The sequence below is a fragment of the Musa acuminata genome, chromosome BXJ2-9 (genome assembly GCF_036884655.1).
Source record: "Musa acuminata AAA Group cultivar baxijiao chromosome BXJ2-9, Cavendish_Baxijiao_AAA, whole genome shotgun sequence".
Classification (NCBI taxonomy): domain Eukaryota; kingdom Viridiplantae; phylum Streptophyta; class Magnoliopsida; order Zingiberales; family Musaceae; genus Musa; species Musa acuminata.
Genome location: NC_088346.1, coordinates 8,205,877 through 8,227,719, shown reverse-complemented (window position 1 = coordinate 8,227,719; position 21,843 = coordinate 8,205,877). Strand labels below are relative to the sequence as shown.

General features: G+C 38.9%; 3 protein-coding genes across 5 annotated transcripts; all 3 read left to right on the top strand.

Moving 5' to 3' along the window:
- Nucleotides 1–352: 352 nt before the first annotated feature.
- LOC103997692 (protein THYLAKOID FORMATION1, chloroplastic) lies at nucleotides 353–5,553 on the top strand. The gene is made up of 5 exons (XM_009418997.3): nucleotides 353–678; nucleotides 1,237–1,507; nucleotides 3,321–3,537; nucleotides 4,593–4,708; nucleotides 5,161–5,553. The coding sequence occupies exons 1-5, from the start codon at nucleotides 525–527 to the stop codon at nucleotides 5,258–5,260; spliced, it is 858 nt and encodes a 285-aa protein (XP_009417272.2). The 5' UTR covers nucleotides 353–524; the 3' UTR covers nucleotides 5,261–5,553.
- A 774-nt stretch (nucleotides 5,554–6,327) lies between these two features.
- LOC135621944 (transcription factor MYB41-like) lies at nucleotides 6,328–7,947 on the top strand. The gene is made up of 3 exons (XM_065123576.1): nucleotides 6,328–6,675; nucleotides 6,758–6,887; nucleotides 6,981–7,947. The coding sequence occupies exons 1-3, from the start codon at nucleotides 6,543–6,545 to the stop codon at nucleotides 7,711–7,713; spliced, it is 996 nt and encodes a 331-aa protein (XP_064979648.1). The 5' UTR covers nucleotides 6,328–6,542; the 3' UTR covers nucleotides 7,714–7,947.
- Nucleotides 7,948–9,650: 1,703 nt separating this feature from the next.
- LOC103997691 (uncharacterized) lies at nucleotides 9,651–21,057 on the top strand. 3 transcript variants are annotated; one of them, XM_065125349.1, is made up of 6 exons: nucleotides 9,651–10,047; nucleotides 10,339–11,686; nucleotides 12,058–12,327; nucleotides 14,142–14,297; nucleotides 16,248–16,441; nucleotides 19,880–21,057. In XM_065125349.1, exons 1-5 carry the CDS (start codon nucleotides 10,019–10,021, stop codon nucleotides 16,350–16,352), a joined length of 1,908 nt encoding a protein of 635 aa, XP_064981421.1. In that variant the 5' UTR covers nucleotides 9,651–10,018; the 3' UTR covers nucleotides 16,353–16,441; nucleotides 19,880–21,057. The 3 variants fall into 3 exon arrangements, with proteins under 3 accessions (XP_064981421.1, XP_009417270.2, XP_009417271.2); XM_009418995.3 differs by lacking the exon at nucleotides 19,880–21,057 and adding an exon at nucleotides 18,130–18,479; XM_009418996.3 differs by lacking the exon at nucleotides 19,880–21,057 and adding an exon at nucleotides 18,118–18,479.
- The last annotated feature ends 786 nt before the right edge of the window (nucleotides 21,058–21,843 follow it).

Here is a 21,843-nt window from a genome sequence, read left to right as displayed (position 1 = left end):
GAGAGGGTAGACTGTGGGCTTGTTAAGCTGGAATAAAATCTTGGGCATTGAAAGGTCTTCGAGGCTTGTGTTGGTTTCATGGTCGCAGCTCAAGTGACCTTAAGACCATTTCTACCATATTATATAGTAGAATATTTAAGAAGTAATTGAAATACGTGTATTGTAGATATGAGCCGAAAATATTCACAAAGAGAAGTCAAACATTTACTGCGACGAAAAATCATTATCCGAAATGGATAAAAATGAAATTAAAATAATAATATATTTCTTGTTGGATCTTCGGAAAGAATCTGCCAAGTGGCATCATATTACTGGCTGAGATGCTTTCTCCGAAACCCGAGATAAGGCCGTTCTCTTCCTCACAACGGACGCCTCCCTGCTCGCCGTCCCCGTAATGCTGTTCTTGCCGCCGGCGACGACCATCATCCTTCCCTCGGAACCCTAGTTTGTTCTGCCCTTTCCTTTTTTTTTTTTATCTCTCCTTCGGACGTCTCGTAAGAGAGTGAGCCCTAAATAAGCCCTAGATGGCCTCCATACCATCCGTATCCTTCGCTTCGCCTTGTAGGCAAGCCGCCGAGAGGAGACTGTCCTTCGCTGGTCCTGCCCTCCGTGGATTCCGATTTGAAGCCCCTAAGTTCAGCTCCCGGATGGTAGTCCGCTGCGTGGCGGCCGCAAGCTGTGAGCTTTTTATAATTTCTTTTCGCCAACTCTGTTCTTGGTGCTTCTTATCTCGTTGCTTTCATTTCGACTAGCCCGACTCGTTTCCGTGCGCTTGAAGTTCTAATTTTCGGCATGAAGCGTCAATAATTTATATTCCTGTTTGGTACATCTCTGCCCGCTGTAATTTTAGTTTTCTTCGCGGTTTATAGATTCGAAATCTTCTTATTTCAAGAACTAGGGTTATACTTACAAGGCGTATTTTTTCTCTGTATTTATAGTTTCATTTCACTCAATCCCCAAGAAACGCTTCCAGAGCATTTGGTATGTATATCTGTGCTGTAGATTAACTATCCCGACAACCCCACCATGGGGGTTTGGCGATAGTAAAATGCACAAACATAGATGGCTGCAGAAAGCAGCTTCGTAATGGCATGTACATTAATGCTGTTGTTTTCAAAAGGAATAAAACATAACCTTCATCTTTTTTATTTCTTCCTATTCCTTTTTAGTGAAATTTGACATAAATCAGGAGGAAATGTTTGTTTGTAAGTATATGTTATTACTTTTACTGATTAGATGCGCCACCCACTGTATCCGAAACAAAATTGAATTTTCTCAAGTCATACAAGCGGCCCATTCCAAGCATATACAACACTGTATTGCAAGAGCTGCTTGTGCAGCAACATCTGATGAGATACAAAAGGACCTACCAGTATGATGCTGTCTTTGCCCTTGGCTTCGTAACTGTTTATGAACAGCTTATGGAAGGGTATCCAAACAGTGAGGATCGAGATGCCATCTTCCAGGCATATATTCAGGCATTGAAGGAGGATCCTGAGCAGTACAGGTGCTTGATTATTCCAATCTACCTGCTACCTCTTTTGTAATTATGCATGCTTTTTTAAAAATGCACAAATTCGTTTACTTTATCCAGATAACTTTAAATAAATGGTTCTATCATTTTTTATTCCCAGCAGTTAGGAATTATTGAAAGTTTTGCCTAGCCTTTACAAAAAATTTTATGGTCTTACATACCCGCAATTTTGTCAGTTCATTTGTGGAGTTACAAAAGTGAAGGGTGATTCTTTATTAGTGTTCATTTGTGGGAGCTTTATTTACTATTGCTCATTGTTCAGTCAAGAGACGTCATGGTGGTTGTGGTGTGTGGCTATTTACTATTGCTCATTGCTCATTCTTTATTAGTGTTCATTTGTGGGAGTTGCAAGCCCAATTTTGATTTGAGGATATATATATATGTATATAATGTATATATATATATATATGTATATATATATATATATATGTATATATATATATGTATATACATGTATATACATATATATACATATATATGTATATATATATACATATATATATATATGTATATATATATATACATATATATATACATTATATACATATATGTATATCCTCAAATCAAAATTGGGCTTGCAACTCCCACAAATGAACACTAATAAAGAATGATATATATATATATATATGTATATATTATCACTGTTCCTCTTTAAATTCTGTGGATACCAACATCCTTCATCATTGCGAGGCTTGTCACGTATTTTTGTCCTTGTCCGTTCAGATATGCTTTGATCATTCACCTTGTTTAAGTACTTCAACTTCAGTTTCATTTGGTCCTTGTGTCTGCTTTGACCTCATTTCCATTCTTTTGATCATAGTGTATTCTTGGTTATAGCTAAAAGATGATATGATATAAGATTATGAACAAAGGATGAAATAGACCGGAAACTGAGTGAAAGCCAGGATATTAGCGATAGGCTAATTTCAGTGTTACATTTGCCCAATAATCCACTTTGCTATCAATTGATGCAGATTGAGGCTGCTTGACTTGCTTAAGAGGCACCATAGCGTAGTAACAGTTGATTAGGGAAACTAAGGAGAATAGAATTAATTAGGAATTTTTTATGATACAAGCCACACAAAAAAGAATATGACGAAGATGACAAAAGTTGGTCACCATCTAGGCATCTATGGAATAACTTCACATTAATAATATCTGAGGCCACAATCTATTTTGCAGCTCGGTCTATTATAATTCAGGACAGAATTTTTAAACAACGAGATTGTTTTTGCCATTTTTGTGTCAGCTGAGCCTTTTCCAACAAGTTTGTCCTTTATAACACGTTCATACAATCCAAGGGTGATCAGTTTAAATGGCTACTATCCCTATTCTATTTCACACCTGACCCAACTCCAGAACAGTAATACAGTATCACCAAAAGGCCTTTAGGACTGATGTTTAAACAGGAATACCCAATTAATGCTTCTTGACAAGTTATTGAGCCTAAATACATTGCAAGAACACCTTTGGGATGGCCTGATTAATCTTTGCAACTGTGTACCTTAGCAAGCATTTTTGTCTTGCTGCTATCTGTAACTTGGTTTCCAATAAAACCATAAGCCTTGAAGACTGATTTTGTTGCAACTGATATGTGACACATATCGAGACCACAGCTTAGTTGAATGCTTCTTCATACAAGTTACTGTACCTATATGGTTAGAAGTACATTCATTGATGTATATGTGTACGAAATTGGAAGTTTGGTTAGCTTCTATCCAATATTTTATAAATTTGTACCACCAACCTTCAATAACAATGAACTTGTTGATTTTTGGTTGTGCAGAAGTGATGCCAAAAAGCTGGAGGAGTGGGCTCGTGCTCAGACTGCTAATTCATTAATAGAGTTCTCCACTAGAGAAGGAGAAGTAGAGACCATTTTGAAAGATATCTCAGAGCGGGCACTGAGTAAGGGAAACTTCAGCTACAGTCGATTCTTTGCAATTGGACTGTTCCGTCTACTTGAGCTGGCAAATGCAACTGAACCTACAGTCTTGGAAAAGGTTGTACTTTTTCCATCACATAAACTATTTATCTTTTAATTCCTGATGATTTTCTTCTTCCTTTTCTTTTTATTTCCTCTATTGAAAAAAATGTTGTAGATACCTGCTGCTTTCATACTGAACCATTTTACTTTTAGGGTCTATCGTACTGAACTGTACCGCCTGGTACGGCCGGTATGTACTGGTCTGACAGGTTGTCGGTACGCGGACCGTCTGTTACCGGTCCGAGTGAACTGTAGCACTGTAGCAGTGCTACAGTACTCGGCACACCTGGGTGTACCGCTCAGTATACCGTACCGTACCAGTACCGAGCTTAGGTCGAAATACCGGTACGGTACGGTATTGCGAACCTTGGCTTACTTCTAACCTTTTTATTTACTTCTGAAATATCTGAACATTATAAATAATTTTTTTTGGCATTTTATCCACTTCTGCATCCCTATTACTAGGAGACTATGATGACCAGTTCGAGATGTCCTCTTTATTGTTAATATTCATACTGATAGCGAAGATAGAAAGATAGTTTTATAAATTTGGAAATAATAGCATGGTCACTTCATGTTAAGAAAATTTGTCTTGCACATGGTGTAGACAGTTTGATCCATATATGACACTTAGAACTTCCACTACATCACATAATTAAATATGGTGAGGGCATTATTAATGAATGCTTCAAGACATCCATTTACAGGACCCTAAAAATATTTACTTTTAGCTTGCATGGTTATAACTTCTCGAGAAAATGAAATCACACATCCTCATGAACTAAATCTCTAATTGGTAATTTTCATTTTGTAGGACAGTTCTTCTTTTTTCCCCTGAAACATGCTGAAAAGAATGCTGATTCAATTTTGTATGTTCTTTTTGTATGCAACTTTGGTTTCTTCTTTCTGGATTCAGCTACAGTCTCAGCGACAATATATAGCTCATATGGTGCACAAGTTTATCATTGTCTAAACTTATGCAACTGCTCGGTACACTGTGTTCTGATTCATGAAAGCCTAGTTTCCCCTTGTTCTTGGGTTAGCATTGACTCATTTTTTTCTGTTTCACAGCTTTGTGCTGCACTGAATATAAATAAACGCAGTGTGGATAGAGATCTTGATGTGTATCGCAATCTTCTGTCGAAATTAGTTCAAGCAAAGGAGCTTTTGAAGGAATATGTGGACAGGTAAATGATTAGTTTTGGAAGTTGTTCTGTCTTTGTCTTCAAATTACAGATGAAGTTGGGTGAACACTGCATTAAACATCACACAATATCGAGAAGTGCTATTTGTGCACTTTGTTGATTTATTTCTGATTCATACATTTCTTTAGGATAAAACACAGCTTTTCCAGTGAAAGTAATTGTTGAAAATATAAATATCTGGTCTTAGTGAAAGTAATTGTTGAAAATATAAATATCTGGTCTTATATATGTGTCTAGAGCAAAATTTTTGATAAATAGTTAACTGGATTTCATGATATTGGCTGACTCTTGGAAATCGGGAAAGCCTAAAATATTACTAATCGAAGAATATTATATATTTGTTTGCTGTAAATCTTAGAAAGCAGAATTTAAGTTTGAAAAATGTTTGAATTATCTGAATTCTGATGTAGCTATGTCGACTGCCATTCATGCAGAGAAAAAAAGAAGAGAGAAGAAAAATCGGGAACTCAGAAAGCTAATGAGGCCATCACAAAGTGCACAGGAGATTTCCGTTCTGTGACCTTCAAGTTATGAACCATGCCAGTGATTGGTTGACAAAGCTTCAGCCTGTTCAGTACCTTTTTCCTAATTGAATCATGGAAGAAGCCTCAAGAGAATCCAGTACCTTTTTCCTAATCCTGTTGTATATGCAGCTATATTTTACATTCCGAATGTCTTATTTTGAAATAGGAGAATCCAGATTCACAAAATCTATTCGGCTGCTTTCCTTCATTTACTCGACTCCCTTGTACAATCTGCAACATTGATATTACCATCTTCAATTGTCAATCAGCATCTTGTAACAAAAGATTAATCCCTTATCAGCATACAGCATATTGGCAGTGATCTGAAACAGAAAGCTCATGTAAAACATGGCCTGCCGGGTGGGCCATCTCGGTGCATTGATCTATTAGATTTTGCGTGTTGAATGATCTCAAAAGTCTTCGCTGTTGTTACAATATGCAGCTCGTCCATGAGAAGAGGCTCACATTTGAGTCTTCCTAACGCTTTCTGCATCGCTGTGAAGTTTTGTCAAGGTGAGTAGTTCCTGTCGAGAAGTAATTGCGATTGGTGTCTATATGGTGCATTATTCTTGCAGCATGTTTCTTGTAAGAAACCTCCGAAACATTTATTTCTCTGCAAGAGACAAGGAGGTACATCATCGTGAAATCTTCCTAAGCCATGACAGCGGCCCGTTTCATCAACCTTGGTTCGTTAGGTTTGACTCTCAGATCTCTATGGTTCGACACTGCACACTTCCCGGAAAGCTCAGGGATGCTCCAATGGTCTCGCCAGTAATCCTGCTACCGTTCGTACTGGTGCAGACATCATCCCTGCTGTCATCTGTGCCACGGCTTATGTAATCGCACGAGAAAAGTAAAGCAAGACCTCCGTGACGGCGGGGAAAAGTAAAGCCCACGATGGTGGGACCAACCGCCTGTCACTTCTGCATCCCATCAGTCGGCTACGTGTCAACACGTGGTTGAAATCAGCCCATGGTGATGGCCGGATAAGGTTGGAGGTCCCCTCCTTCCTTGATGGTTGTACCCTTCGTCCCAAAACTTTTCCGGGTCTTTAAAGCCTCGAAAGGTTGGCGCCCACGAAGAGAGGTGTCGCCAGCGTGAAACACAAACGCCGGCACGGAATCCGTTAGACTTCCCTGCCCCCTCTCAGCCTTTCGTGGATCTTCCGTTCTATATAAACCATACGTACAGTTAGTCTTGTATCCGTCTGTCCATAATGAGACCAGTACTCGTCTCTCCCTGAAGGTCGAGATCGATTCCACTCGTCTGTCCCGAAATCACACTAGTTGGACATGGGGAGACCACCTTGTTGCCCCAAGAATGGATTGAAGAAGGGGGCTTGGACACCTGAAGAGGACCAGAAGCTCATCGACTACATACAGAAGCATGGGCAACGCAATTGGAGAACTGTCCCCGGTAAAGCTGGTAAGGAAACATGAGATATAAGCATCGATTACTTTCCCGAGTCTTGCATTATTGTTGAACTCACTTGCGGTCACGTGGATAGGCCTCGCAAGATGTGGCAAGAGCTGCCGTCTTCGATGGACGAACTACCTGCGGCCTGACATCAAAAGAGGGAGGTTCTCTTTTGAAGAGGAGGAGACAATCATCCAACTACATGGTATTTTGGGCAACAAGTAAGTTGTAGCCAAGTCTCTCGGATTTAGGCCTCCTGTTAGAAGAAAACCTTGACTTACGTGCTTGCTATTCTCATCTTGGATTACACACAGATGGTCGGCGATTGCTGCTCGCTTGCCGGGAAGAACAGACAATGAGATAAAGAACTACTGGAACACGCACATCAGGAGGAAGCTTCTCGGGATGGGCATCGATCCTGTGACCCACACCCCTCGCCTTCATCTCCTCGGCCCCTCTTCGCTCCACACACCGTCCTTGCTCAACCCGACGTCACAACTCGACGTCTCTGTGTTATTATGTCTCGAACCACACGTCAAAAGCGAGCTACTGATGATGGCCACCAACCTCTTATCCTTTCAATGCCAATACTCAGATATCCTTGATCGAAACCTTCAAGTGCAACAGTACCCGACAGTCCGAGTTGAAGACCAGCTAGCTTCTTTTCAAGCACAACAGCTACAATTAAACCCATCTAAGAAACTACGTTCTTCCACTGCTTCAAACGATCCATTCTTTGATGAGGCACAGCTCCATCCAACTTCAGATGTCAACCCGTTGCAAGATATCGTGATGCAACCTAATTTAGTGGCAGCAGCGGGTGTCAACTGTGGAAACTTGGATCCATGCTTCTTCCAACCGATGGTCAACACCTCCAATACATATTGGACAAACAATCATCAAAATCGTAATGCGGCCTCTGAGTTATTGACACCTTCATCGAGTCCGACCCAGTTGAACTCCTCGGTGACGTACGTGGTGAACAGTATCATCGAAGATGAGAAGGAGAGAGATTTCAGCGGCCTGTTCCAACTATCAAATCTCTGATCTCTCTTGGATGTGAGCAATTACATGCGAAGAAAAAAAAGACGGAGAACAGAAAGGAGAAACGAGAGAAATGAATGTTACTTACTCTCTTTTCTTTCCTTCTCCACCTTTTTTCTTATTCTTTATTGTGTTATACGTATTCCGACATGTCTCTGTCAGCGCTTAGAAATTCTATGTAATCAGGCTGTGCTACTTTCAGCCTCGAACCAAATGAATAAGGTGTCTTTAGCTTCAGTTTATTGCTGGAAAGGGGTGACTTCTTGTTCTCAAATACGAGTGTCACATAATTTGATTCTTCGAGGAGAAGTCCGGAAGCACCTGCACTGGTATATCAAGGCTGGCTAACTAGGTGTTGTCAGATTCACCACTCGATCTGCATGGTAATCGAGAGGAGTACAACGAGACATCCATGGTGTCATACATGCACCAGAAGACGACTCGCAAGAAATTGTCGATGAGATTTACGTGTACGTATGTATGCACTTCGTGGCCTGCATTGTGAATGAGCGCGAAAGGTATACTCTCGTCTCATTATTGCGTGAACGGTAGCGGGGACAACTATTAGGCGGCCATACAGTACGCAATTTTCCACGTACAACCAAAACAATACGTCCCACGTGAAAGATGAGGGTGTATGTTGCCAGGCGCGTGGTCTGCTATCCGTACGGCTAAGCTGTCTGCCTTTGCGACATCAGACGACGTATCGTAAATACTAAGGAAGTTTGCATAGACATGGAGGAGGAGGAGGAGGATGAATCATTATGTCCTTATCTCGAAAATTGTCGTAGGGACGTGACAACAACGTTCGAGCAAATGCCGTAAAATTCTTCGTATGCCAAAAAGTCAAATTGGAAGGGCTTCAGTGACACACAAAGTCCCAAAGGAAAGGTCAAAGCCACCCTCGTTTATTCTACAGAAGCTTTCTGCTCAAAGTCGATGCACTTCGGATTAGAACACGTCGTTCGACCAAAGAAAAATAAAGCGCCTCGTTGGAAGCCCACTGGCCAAGCAAATGAAAAGGCCATCGTCGTCCCATCTGCACGTCTCTGTAGCCAACAATGACTGGTCTATCTTGGCTGCAACTTCTGCGGACGTATTGCGATTGGGATATACGAGACCTCGCCAACAATTCTCTTTAGTCGTCGTATAGGCAAACGCATAATTTCCAGCGGTAACGGTAGGCGATATCGATTTCCTTCCAAAGATAAGTAAGTGGTGAAAGTTTAGCAGGATTTGGATCGTAATGCTGTGAAGCTCTCAACAGGCAGACAAGAAGTTGGTGGGATCATCCTAGCAGCCCATTTCTTGGTCATGTTGTGAAACGTTCTAGGCTTTGTCGCAACAAAAACGAAATCCAATTACCGGATCAGGCCTTCTCGAACATGATCCATGGGCCTTAGTCTCCATGTCAAGTCTCCATTCGGTTAAATAGGTTGCGGTCTACCAAATCTATCATAGCTTTACACTCTAAACATTGATCTTGTGGTATATACTATACCTTCAAATAAGTTATATTTGATTATTATTGGTGTGATGGTTCGTTAAGAATTATCCATTTTGGAAGGTGAATATACTCATTTTGTCCTTTCAAAATTAGTGAACTTAAAAAAAATAATTGAGGATATAAGTGATTTGACAGACTTATAAATTCTTAATTTCAAAAATTTATTACAGAATCTTATATATATATATATATATATATATATATATATATATATATATATATATATATATATATAAACCATTATATCTCTTTGGAATATGTGATTACTTTTCAATATGAAGTGAAAGATACATGAACGTTGCTTGACAGACTGATTAGGGCGGACCCCACGAGAATGAAGTGGTTCGGTCGGACCACGTAGTCTCATTCCCTCGTTTATGCTGTCGAACACCGAACCGTTTGGCCGGGCGCTGTCTGGTGGCCTAGGGCAGACATCGGAACTCTCCGGATATTGGTTGGCCCTGTGGTTTCTTGGAGGGGAATAAACCCTTCGCACGTCCCCCTCTCCCTTCCCCTACCATTACTGCTGCTGCGACCGCCACAACTTGCGTGCTATTTCTTCTTCTCACCGCCATTGAAAACCCGGCCTGGTGGGTTTTGGACGCAGTCATCCGTTCGGTGATGCGCTCTCGCCCTAGCGACCACTTCAGCCGCCGAGGACAATTCAAATGTCTCTCTGCTCCGATGATTTCTCCAACAAGTTTGGGATGTTGTCGGCCAATCTGGTAAACTCTTCCCTGTATCGGTAATCTTTCCAAATCCCGATCTCTTCTCGAGCCGTTGGGTTATGAACTATCCCCAATGTTCCGCATCCTGGCGTTTCATGGAAGGTATTCCCTCCCTCCGCTATCTTATTTTCCCGTCCCAGAACTTTCATTTATTTCTTTGGTTGATTTTGAGGTTTCAATTATGTATTGTTGCAATGGTTTTCTTGTACTTATTCTGTTTCTTTGGTAAGACAGATTTCCTTTTTTTTGTGTAACATTAAAATACTAGTTTATTTGTTCTTAGTTATTTTGAGTGGTTCAAATCGTCGACCTTGATCGCAAATGCGTTCCCGAGAAATTAGAGCATTGAATGTTGCGATTACTTGAAACGACAAACCTTTGATGATCATGTAGGTTATTGATATCTCAAGAAAATAAAAAGGCGGGGTACTTTTTCCAGTCCAATCAGAGAATTGACTTCTTAGCTTCGAGGAGTTATGGGTCGCTTAGGAAGAAAGGGCTACCTTTTCTCTTGTTCAGAGTTTTTTCGCAATTTAGGTTTCCTGTTGGAGGTAATAACGTGCTTGGACGACACAAGGGCATGGGCCACGTTAACAGAAGTAGCTCTAGCTATACGAAGAGCTTGTACACAATGTCGAGGAGTAATTATTCGGTGACCCATCATGCCAAATTGGCTTGGGAGAGGCTTAGTCTAATCTGTTCATATGACGGTCCAGCCTTATCTGTGATAAGTAAGTTAGCCTGTGCTGTGAGCTTGTCTTTCACTCGGTTTCAAGTAGTTCCTGGTGTTCTTGCATTTAGTGTTGGGGAGTTGGCATGGGCTCAGAAGGCATGGGCAGATGGCAATTTCTATAGTTCAAGAAATGGTCTTCTTATGCAAGCAGAAGCTGGCAGCCTTTACTTCTCTTCAGTAATTTTCTCTATCATAGAGGGTTTTATTTTGGTATTGCGAGCAGCGTACTTGTCGATCTTATTTTTGCCAGCTATCTTGTTAGCACCCTTTGCGGATAGTTTCGGACTTGAATTCAGGAAAAGATGGCTTCAGGTTGTCCATCGCACTCTGGAGAGAGCTGGTCCTGCATTCATAAAATGGGGTCAGTGGGCAGCAACACGCCCAGACCTCTTTCCGAAAGATCTATGCCTTGAGCTTACAAAACTTCATACAAAAGCACCTGCTCATAGTTTTGCGTACAGTAAAACCACCATCGAGAAGGCGTTTGGTCGGAAACTTTCTGAAATTTTTGAGTACTTTGAGGAAAAACCAGTAGCATCAGGAAGCATTGCACAAGTTCATCGAGCTTCTTTGAGGTTTGCCTATCCAGGTCAACAGTTGAAGAAACCCATTGAAGTTGCTGTGAAGGTTAGGCATCCTGGTGTGGGTGATTCAATAAGGAGGGATTTTATGATAATCAATCTTGTAGCCAGAATTTCAAGCCTAACTCCTGGTTTAAGCTGGTTGAGGCTGGATGAAAGTGTACGGCAATTTGCAGTTTTTATGATGTCTCAAGTTGATCTTTCTCGGGAAGCTGCTCACTTAAGCCGGTTTATCTACAATTTCCGCAGATGGAGAGATGTGTCTTTTCCTAGGCCATTATATCCACTTGTGCATCCTTCTGTTCTTGTGGAGACATTTGAACAAGGAGAAAGTGTTTCACGCTATATTGATGAGCTTGAAGGAAATACTCGGATTAAAAGAGATTTGGCACACATTGGTACACATGCACTCCTGAAGATGCTTCTGGTAAGTTTATAGCCTATTAGTTATTGTATTCTCATATTGTATGATAATATGAAAAATTGTTTTTACATATCCAAGTGCTAGTACTATATCATGCTTCCTTGTTGTTACGTGTATGGATCTGAATCAAAGCACCAGGATCTTGTAGTTGCTTTATCTGTTTCTTGTGCATTTTGCATGGTCATAAATGTACAATTTTGAAGAGAACATTAGTCAAACTATGGACACAACTTTATTCCAAGCTCATTTATATGATTTTTTTTGTCCATGTGTAAGTTGAATGCTGATGTCTGACATTGCATTTGCAGCTTTTGTCCATTAACTTTATTAGTAAAATTTCAATAGTCCAAAATTCATTTTTTTTCTTGTTTTAGGTTGACAATTTTATTCATGCGGATATGCACCCTGGAAATATCCTTGTGCGGGTACCTCACACCAAGAGGTCGAGAAAGAAGATCTTTAGACCCAAGCCTCATGTCATTTTCTTGGATGTAGGAATGACTGTTGAACTCTCTAAAAGTGACCGTGCTAATTTGTTGGAGTTCTTTAAAGCTGTATCTCTTCGAGATGGTCGTACTGCTGCAGAATGTACATTGAAATTGTCACAGCATCAAGGTTGCCCGAACCCAAAAGCCTTTATTGAGGTGATATTTCAGTTTCAGCTATCTAATTCTTTTCAGCAGATTAATTATTTTGGTCTTTTTTCCTTTTCTATTCAATATAATGTTATTGGCACTTTGATTCAGGCTCTTTTATCAAAATAGACAGGATACTGACAATGTGAAGTAAGAAGAACTTCTTCTTGATTTGTGGATCATGTCAAATGATTATCTTATGCCTACAGGTCATTTTCTTCAGGATTGAGATTGAGCTGTTTGGTTATGGATGGGTAGTTATTGTTGTTGCCATGGTGGCAATTAAAATACATGATTAATGGTAGGGCATGGGGTGGCTAGCACTTGAACTAAAGAGGCTGAGAAGAAGTTTTATAAATTAATTACATGGAGGAAATAATATCAATTTGATGCTAAGAACATAAGGGCATCCAGCGTAATGAGAAAGAGAAAGGGAAAGTAAACTGGAATGCTTATTGCATTTTGTAGGAACCCCAGTTCTGATAATTACCTACTAATAATGGGCAATTTTGGTATTTGTTTTATTTGTTTAATCATATATATTTGTCTGCGAGACTTGGGCAGTACTCTATAACCTTAATTCGAAGTCCATGGGGTTTAGGTGTGGGTCTAAATATAAAAACATTAGGACTTTTGGAACTGGGTTCTGATCTTATCTAAGAAGTCTACCTAAACACATACCTGACTTGAATTTTATCTATGTTACCTAGTTTCACCTTTGTAAATAATATATAACATTAACTTTATACTTCTACAGTCACCTTTTTAAGCATATTTTCATAATTTTTTATAGTTATATAATTGGATGATTGTGTCATAGTTATGTTCTAACAAAAATTCCTTTTTGTTTCCCAAATTATTTATGATACATTTGTCATGGTTATCTATGCTATTATGATTACTCCCAAGCTTGTCATAGTTATCTGAACTATCACTTACCTCTTAATGCTATGCAATATGGTTGCCATGGGTTTGTATTTGAGAGCATTATATTAATTCTTTCACTATTCATGCTTTTAAATCAAACTAGTTGCTGTTGATGAAATTACATGCATCACAATGCAAATTTTGGATGATAGAAAGTCTCTGTGTTTCTTTTCCTTTCATCATGTCATACTACATGGATCAAAATCTTGGTCTGGTACTAATTCCAGTTGTTCTTCTCTTAATAACTGCATTTGAGAAAAAGTACAGAGCATGAAAAACAATTGTCATACTAAATTAAATGTGAGACAGCTGTCACGTCTCAAATCTAAAAAAACGAAAAAATCCAAACCAGGGTACAAGTTTATTGCCCAGTACAGCTTGGTATCAGTCTACTTACCATCCAATGAGCCTGGTACAATGAGCTTACCAGATGGCACAATCAATTTCATACTTGACTGGTAAGTTGTACCAGTTGGTTATTGGACTAGTAAATACCGGTCTTATCAATTTTTAAATCTATGTCATGTTCCATATTACTTATAGTCAACAGAATGATGCCAATCCAATATCAGTTAGTTTTCTAATTAATCATATGGCCTATGTTAATTTGTGGGATAACTTGAATTCAGAAAAAGTTCATGTTGTCTCAGAGATAAAGTAGCACTCATGAAATTCTAGTGCATCTTACAGGCTAATGTATGAGACCATAAGATTTCCAAATGTGAGGTACAAAAGTATGATCTTTGTTAGGAAAATGCAAGTGTCGAGATAAAGAAGTATGAGCTTGAAAACTGTGAAAATAAACTTTTCCTGCCTGTCCATGTAACTAGTAAATCATCTTCTTCATTTTTGACATACTATTCATTCAATATTGACACTTTTACTTCTATCTACAGGAGTTGGAGAGGACATTCACCTTTTGGGGTACCCGTGAAGGTGATATCTTTCACCCTGTTGAATGCATGCACCAACTTCTTGAACAGGTTCGGCATCATAGAGTCAATGTTGATGGCAATGTATGCACCGTGTTGGTGACCATTCTGGTTCTTGAGGTACATTCACTTACAAAGCAGGCACATACACTATGTAACGAAATGATACTTTCCTGTCTAGCATTCATGTATTTCACATCGTATATATTAGCACCGCTTAGTTGCTTTTCTTCTGTGTTCTCTTTATTTCCTTGTGAAATACGTCAGTATGTAATTGCATTTCACATTTTGTACCAATATATCATTGTTACGTTATTTAATGGTCTCGGAATCTGCAACATCAATTTAGTCAAGAAATTTAACTCAATGTGTCAACATGTCGCTAAACTATGAAAAAGTGACATCTCATGGGTAGCAATCAAATAAGTAATGTGTAAAGAGAAGAAAAAAGGCATCGGAAAGATACATACCTATCATTATGCTGTTTATGACTACTCCATCAAGCTCGAAACCATGCATTCAATTTATCTTCAACTTAAGGTTAAAAAGTATAAAAAATGTTTTTTGGATGTGTATAGAAGTATGTGTATATGTATGTGCAACAAGAACAATTTCATCTCCAAGGACACATCCTAGTAGTTAACCCACAGTATACACAATTATGAGTTCAGAAGTTCGTGTGCTATTACAAGTGTATAGTTAGCATCTTATGTAATACTTGAATCAAAGGAGAAATTAAAAAAGTAACAACAACAATTTCATAAAGTCCTATTTCAAGCCAGTTCTATATATATATATATATATATATATAGTTAAACCAAAAGAATTGAAATCATTTCTTATTGTTTCTAGAAGGGTATTCTTAAGTCACCCTCTATCTTTTTTTGGACGATTAGTTTGAATTAGCTTATCCAGTCTAACCATGACATCGATAAGTTTCCGTTCAACATTTATCATCATGAATGATTTTTCTGATTTTATCATTTTGTTATCCCCATCTCAGTATTTTCATCGACTACATTAACTATGAAACATGTTGACATATACTCTATACATGTGTGTATATATTTGTATGCATCTATGCATACATATACATATGTATGTGGTATTAAGTAAATGGAAAATTAGTAATCATTTAACACTGGTTTGGCCTAGGCGTTGGTCTTAGTCAAGTGCCCAGGAACCTTAATCAAGCAGCTGCTTTGTGCTTGATTTAGTCAACGTCTCAATGTCTAGGGATCTAGGGAAGGAGCACTGGCTTTGTGCTAAGGAACTCTCAAGGATGCTGCTTGGGAGCTGGTGGCAAATATGTTCAGGGTGGAAGTTGCTGGCTAAATGAGACGTTGGCTGTTGGGGAGGGGATAAATGCTGCTTTGGAAGAAGGAATTCCAAAGCTGCATATTGAGATGGATGCCTGAATGTTTAGCTCGAATCTTAACCAAGCAAATCATCCTTCATGGTTTTTGACCAACTTGGTTAGTAATATTTTGTTGGCCATGGAATCCTTCGAGGAATTTATGGTAACTCATGTACCTAAGAAGCTACCCAATGTGTCCATTGGTTAGCCTCAAAGGCCAATAATTGTAAAACTGATTTCTTCTGGAAATCAAGTTTTCCCCGAGTTCCTTGATGTGCTACGCTCTGATGAACTGGGCTCTGAAGTAATATAATTTGTTTTATCTTTTGGAAAAAAGGATAAGTGCTCAGGAACCACTTTTGACAAAAATCTTGATTGTTTTCATAATGACATGATTTTTCTATTCTTTATTACTGTACATTTGTCAAGTTGCACTTACTGAGGTAGTTACTTCTCACCTTAAAAGTGTTGCCCTCTTGATGGTTTGTGTTTGTATTGTTTTTGAATTGGTTTATACTGGAAATGTGGGAGTTGAAGGGGTAATGCAGTTACTCTTTTCCTTAAGAACAAATTTGTGGTAGTCTGTCTCCTATGTGAATTCAACAATATTTTTTGTATGTATGTTTTATATGCTACAGCTCCAGATTTTAATTTGGGAAAAAAATGTTTTCAGAGTAAAATGTTTCTTAAAATTTCTATTTATATCTTTGTAGGGCTGGCAACGCAAACTAGATCCTGACTTTGACATCATGAATACACTAAAAACGTTGTTACTCAAAGAAGACTGGGCACAACCCATTGATTATTATTTTTCCTAAATAATTTTGTGTTTTGACATAAAATTCATGAAAGGAATTTATTGGGGTACATTATGCGGCAATCAACAGATTGTTCGAGTTCTTCTTGGGTATGTATTTTTGTCCCTTCTGTCTCCCCATACTTTGTAGTCATTATCTACAGTAATTATATTATTATTATTATTTTGGTTATGGACTATCTGTATTTGCAAGAGCAAACTGCTGAAGTACTAGGAAAATAGACATGTCAGCTGGTTAATTTTTTTTTTTTAATGCCATTCTTTAAATGTTCAGTTCACTGATTTCAGTACAATTATCTTTCTTCTATCATTTGATCAAATTGATGGCTGCCATATGTTATGTTGAATTATAGATGGAAAAAGTTTGTGTTTTGGGGTACTCAGTAGTCAGTAGTATCTTGAATTCACCTCATTGTAGTCAGTTTCTGATTGACATAACCTTCTCAAACATATATACGTAGTAACGTGTGCTAACTTGAAGAAGAAAACTCATTCATGGCTAATGTAGTTGTTCATCATTTGGTGAGCCTTCTAGAGCAGCACAACTGTCAGGACTTGGAAGATTGTTAATCTCAAGTCTCTAAGATGGTTAATTAATTAATTGAGCTGGTATAGGTCTATAATGTTGTTGTAGATAAGTAATCCAAGCATGTAAGTCAAAATTTGTGTTATAGCATCGAAAACTAGCCCACTTTGAGTTTGTGTCAATGTTTTTTTTTAATTTCTAATAACAGTTGTAACCGGTTATTGGTTGTCATGTTAATTGGGTAGCATGGATTCAGGTGTGGAAAAGAACTGATGTTCAGAAGTTTTAGGATGTACAATAACACTATGCAATTTTATGCTAACTTTGTGGATGAAAATTCATTTAATTGATCTGTTTCACATGATAAAGAAGCATAGGGTGAATAATGGGGTTCTTATCCTTGTAAGAAAATTAGGGTTTTGATAGACTGGAGTTGATGATGATGGAAATGAGAAAATCTGTATAGGTTCACTTAAAGGTGGAATCTACTAGTTGGAAACTCACATGTACATCTATCAGGTATCTTTCTTACCACAGTTTGGTAAACTGTCCATAGATTTGAACTTTGCATGAAAAGCACAACTTTATGATTGGCTTTTGCTTTCGGTAAAATATTTATGAATTTACAATCCCATTGGCATATGCTTTGGGAATGGTGGTCTTTGGAAGACTTCTGCACAAGTGAATAGGATTTGGTCCCTAATGTGCAATATATGTTGTTTGGTATTGATTTGGTTCCTTTCTTGTTAAATATATGTCGCTACGTATGTTAATTTAAGTAAAAAATTCACAAAGCCCGTCAGCATCTAGTAAAGTTCTGTTAATATATGTATGACTCAAGTGTGTGTTTTGGCTTAAAAGATACTTGATGGCGATTGTTTTATACCACGGGTCCATTTGACTCGAGCGATCACATATCCTATTGCACTAGTGTCCTGTGAGAATGAGGATAGAAATGTCTTTGAAGATCTGACCTGTTAATGCTAATTGTAAAGAATAATTAGCTACATGCTTTCAAGGAAAGCATCTCAGTAGCACCAAACTTGACCAATGCCTAGTGGTCATGGTTGATATCATTCTAGAAGACTGTCAGGTTGCACATTTTGGATACTAGGTTGTGTTTATTTGTTGTTTCATGGAACAACTTGCATTTGTTTTTATTGTGTAGAGCAATTACTTTGTTATAACCCATTATGTTCTCCATGCTCATCTGTCTGCTGCTCATGGGTTTATTATGTAGATCTTTTGCCAGTAATGCCCAGATTTAGTGACATGAGAGCAACTGCTGTGAAGCACCTTATAGCTTAGGTCTCCATGGACCCAGTTTTACTTATCCACAATTTTGAAGCTGTGAGGCACCTTATAATTTAGGCCTCTGTGTACCCTTTTCGGCTTATCCGCAATTCTGCAGCTGTTCAAGGACCAACAACATTTTCCAAGCATGTCAATAGATTTTAAGAATGTAATGCATATAATTTGGAAACCTGTTTTTTCGAATGGATACCTTACCTCTCTGTTGGTGGTGCCATTGTATTTCCAGCAATTGAACTGCCTACTGTAAGCCTTCATTATTTAAGTAGATCAGTGATCAGTATTCACACATTTCCATGATAGCTTAGATAACTATCATTACTTGGTTAAATGTTTTGTGCTTATTATAAATTTTAAATTATCTATGATAGAACAGAAGAGACATTTGTGTGGGTTAAAAGTTGGCAAGAAAATGCTAGCAAGATAATGTGTCACTTCAAATATGCATTTTCATTCCGAAGACTAATGCAGGAAGTACAATATATCAACAGCTCAAAATGCATGTTTTAACAGTCAAAGTCAGAAAAATCTGATTATCTTGTTGTCATTGATTTTGCTTGACTGGCTCATTGTCTTATTCATGTTGGAATATTAATTTTGTTTCTCACAGTAACTCCTAGTAGAATGGTCTCTTGGTTAAATTAGCTTAAGTTTATGAAGTTCTTTTAATTTAATATTCTGAGTTTTTAGATAGGTCCATCTCTTGTCTAAACTTGTTGTGTCAATATATGCCACCAGTGATAGAGACTTTTAGTAGTGATGGTAATGGGTTGATTGGATGTCACCTACACCTGAACCCAATTCTGATCTGAGCATTGGGTAAGGTGTAGGTCCAGGACATTGCCCATTCATCTTTTTTCCATGTTGGATCCAGAATTAGACTGAACACAGGAGACCGAGTCCATTTTGAGCATGGATCCAAAAATAAGCCCACAACATCTAGTACAATTAATAACAAATGAACCAACTTATGAGTGGATGATGTCTAATATTTTTATTCAAATAAATTAAAGAAATTATTGTGGGAAAACAAAAAATTTAAAGAAATAAGAAAAAAATGCTGCAAGAGACAGTAGTAATAACATTTAGAAGAGATGAATGTACCACAGAAGTCCATCAAAGACAGTGAAGTCAATTATACTGTTATCCTACAGAACATTAAAATATGTAGATATATTTGCCACATCCTACATAATCCATCAGACTAGTGGGTAGAATATATTAGATTTAGGTTTAGTTCGGGTCTGTTTCCAGGTCCAGGTTCAGGTCAAGGTCTCATATCATATCTGGACTCACGATCCAAATTTTCCAGTGGATCCAATGTTAGCATCAACTGCAGGTCAGATTTCTGTAACTGGGTTCAGTAGTATCTCGGATTGGGACTGCAATTTGAACAACCTTAAACTACTTTTTGATGCATAGTTCTACCTTGTTATTTGAGTTTAAACATCACACCAGTTTATCAGAATATTTGTCCAGATTAGTTTATCAACTTGTGTAAAGATAGATATCTTTTTTTTGTTGGTCTAGAGGGAATTGCATCTGGGGAACGCAATTCCATACCTTATTTGCTTGTCTTTTTGAGTTTTTCTTTCTTTCTTCTCCAAGCTTTATGTTATTCAAAAACCCCAGTAGAGTTATGGCAGGTACATGGAGTATATTGTTCAAACGATGCCTTAGTCTCTTTGCAGGGTATTCAGATATAGAACATGATGAACCGTCAAGTTTCTCTAGCCTGCTCCTCCCTATCTTCTAGGTTTTCAGTAGATTGACGTTGGTTGTTGGAGTGGATTAATTTATGAAGGATCATAAATACATGGTTTTAGTTTTAGTTTCTTAATAAGAGTAGTGCCAATTACGTTGATTTCTTATTGCGTTGTCATGTCGCTGATTAATTTGGATGGAGATCTTTTTATCATGACATCTTAGTTTGGCATCCACCTCAGTCCTTTACTTCTCAGTGCTATCTTATTCAGATATGCAGCTGATAAGGTTGGGAGTAGGGCAACGTGGGTTTCGACCTTTGCTGCTAATGATTGACTCACTATGCCTATGGTTTTCCATTGTCATCACCATATACTTTTTACTTGTTAATTTGTTTTTATCTAGTACGAGGAGGAACTCACCATCTCTTATACAGCAGAGGATACTGCATGCTAGATCTTGATCTACCACAATGCGTTCAGAGCTTGGGATGCAAAAGCGAGGTAAAAGTTTTACTTGGTATTTGATTCTGTGCATGATTGCTGTGGAGCTGTTTACTGGGACGCACACCTAATGGGTGTTTCGGACCCAACACTCTGAGGTGGTGCACCAAAACGACTGGACAAAATGATTGAGTGGATGAATGCATTGAAAAGTCGCGTCCTCCCAGCGAGTTGGTCGTGTGTAGCTTGAGGTCTTCCTGGCCTTATCAAGAGCGTCGGATGTACCTTTGTCCTCTGGAACCAGACACCACCCTGTAAGGATACACCTTGAGATGGGACCCTTTTCGACCATTTTCCATTTTCCATTCCCACTTCCACCCACCCTAAGGCTGCTGCAGCAACCAAAAACCCTTGTGGAGAAAAGAAAAAGTTTTGGATTCAACCCAGACTCTGGAGCTGAGACCACAGCACAAGTAGTGTATGGCTTCTGAGGTCTGTTCCCTTTAGTCCCACTACCCCCCCCATGATTGGAACTTTTGCACTGTATCTTGTCGTGATTCTTTCATTTTTTTCTGCTTTGTCGATCCTGTTTGGTTTTCTAAGAGGTTTACCCACCCCACCCGAGGCAACCTTTTCGACTTTCTGGTCACTCCTAAAAAGCTCGAGGCTGGGAAATGCAACCTCACTCGTAAAATAATACAATGTCATTGGGATTTGGTTGAGATGGATGATGGCCTTTTCGAGCTCTAGATTAGAGTTTTCCGTTGGCTGCTAGTACGCTTTGGTTTGGGTGTGAGACAGGATTAGGAATAAGATTCTAGTGGCTTGTCCCTCTGCCCACGCTGCCTGGCCCATCCGTTGGTTTCCCAAGCTATACTTGCTTTCTATTTGTCCTACACCAGTGAATTGTTTTGGAGGAGTCACTGCCAAACTGACACCGGTCTCTTGTCCGTAGGGCTGGGAATAGGGCAGGAGCTGGTTAAAACAAACGAATACGAAAAGTGTAGGTACAAATGGTGGGGGCTCCGAGGTGAGAGAACTTGTCTGGGTAATCTACAATAATGCTGAGGGCTGCACCATCTTCCATGTGAGGGGTCAAATCGCCATGGTGGAGTTTTTACCACAGTCAAGTCTAGCCTCACTCTATCAATCATGGTAAGCTTCATCAAATTTTTTGGTATTCCGTGTTCTGTTCATCGATCAGTAGAATCGTTTGCTACAACCTAATAACGACAAAGAGAGTGGCTGGCATCTTTTTGTTTCTGCTCCTCCTCCCTCCCTCCCTCCCTTCCAGTATAATATTAGCTTCCGAAACCCAAGCCATTCTCGTGAACCAACTTAATCTGAAGCCTTTCTCCGCATGTGACCTTGTAGGATGTCCTCAGTTCTCCTCCATCCGACTCGAAATGTCCTCCTAGTCACCCTTCACTCTGCATCCAAACTCCAGACCTTTTCCTCCCTCCAATCTAGGCTAAAAGGAGGACAGGAATCAGAGTCCTAACACTGTA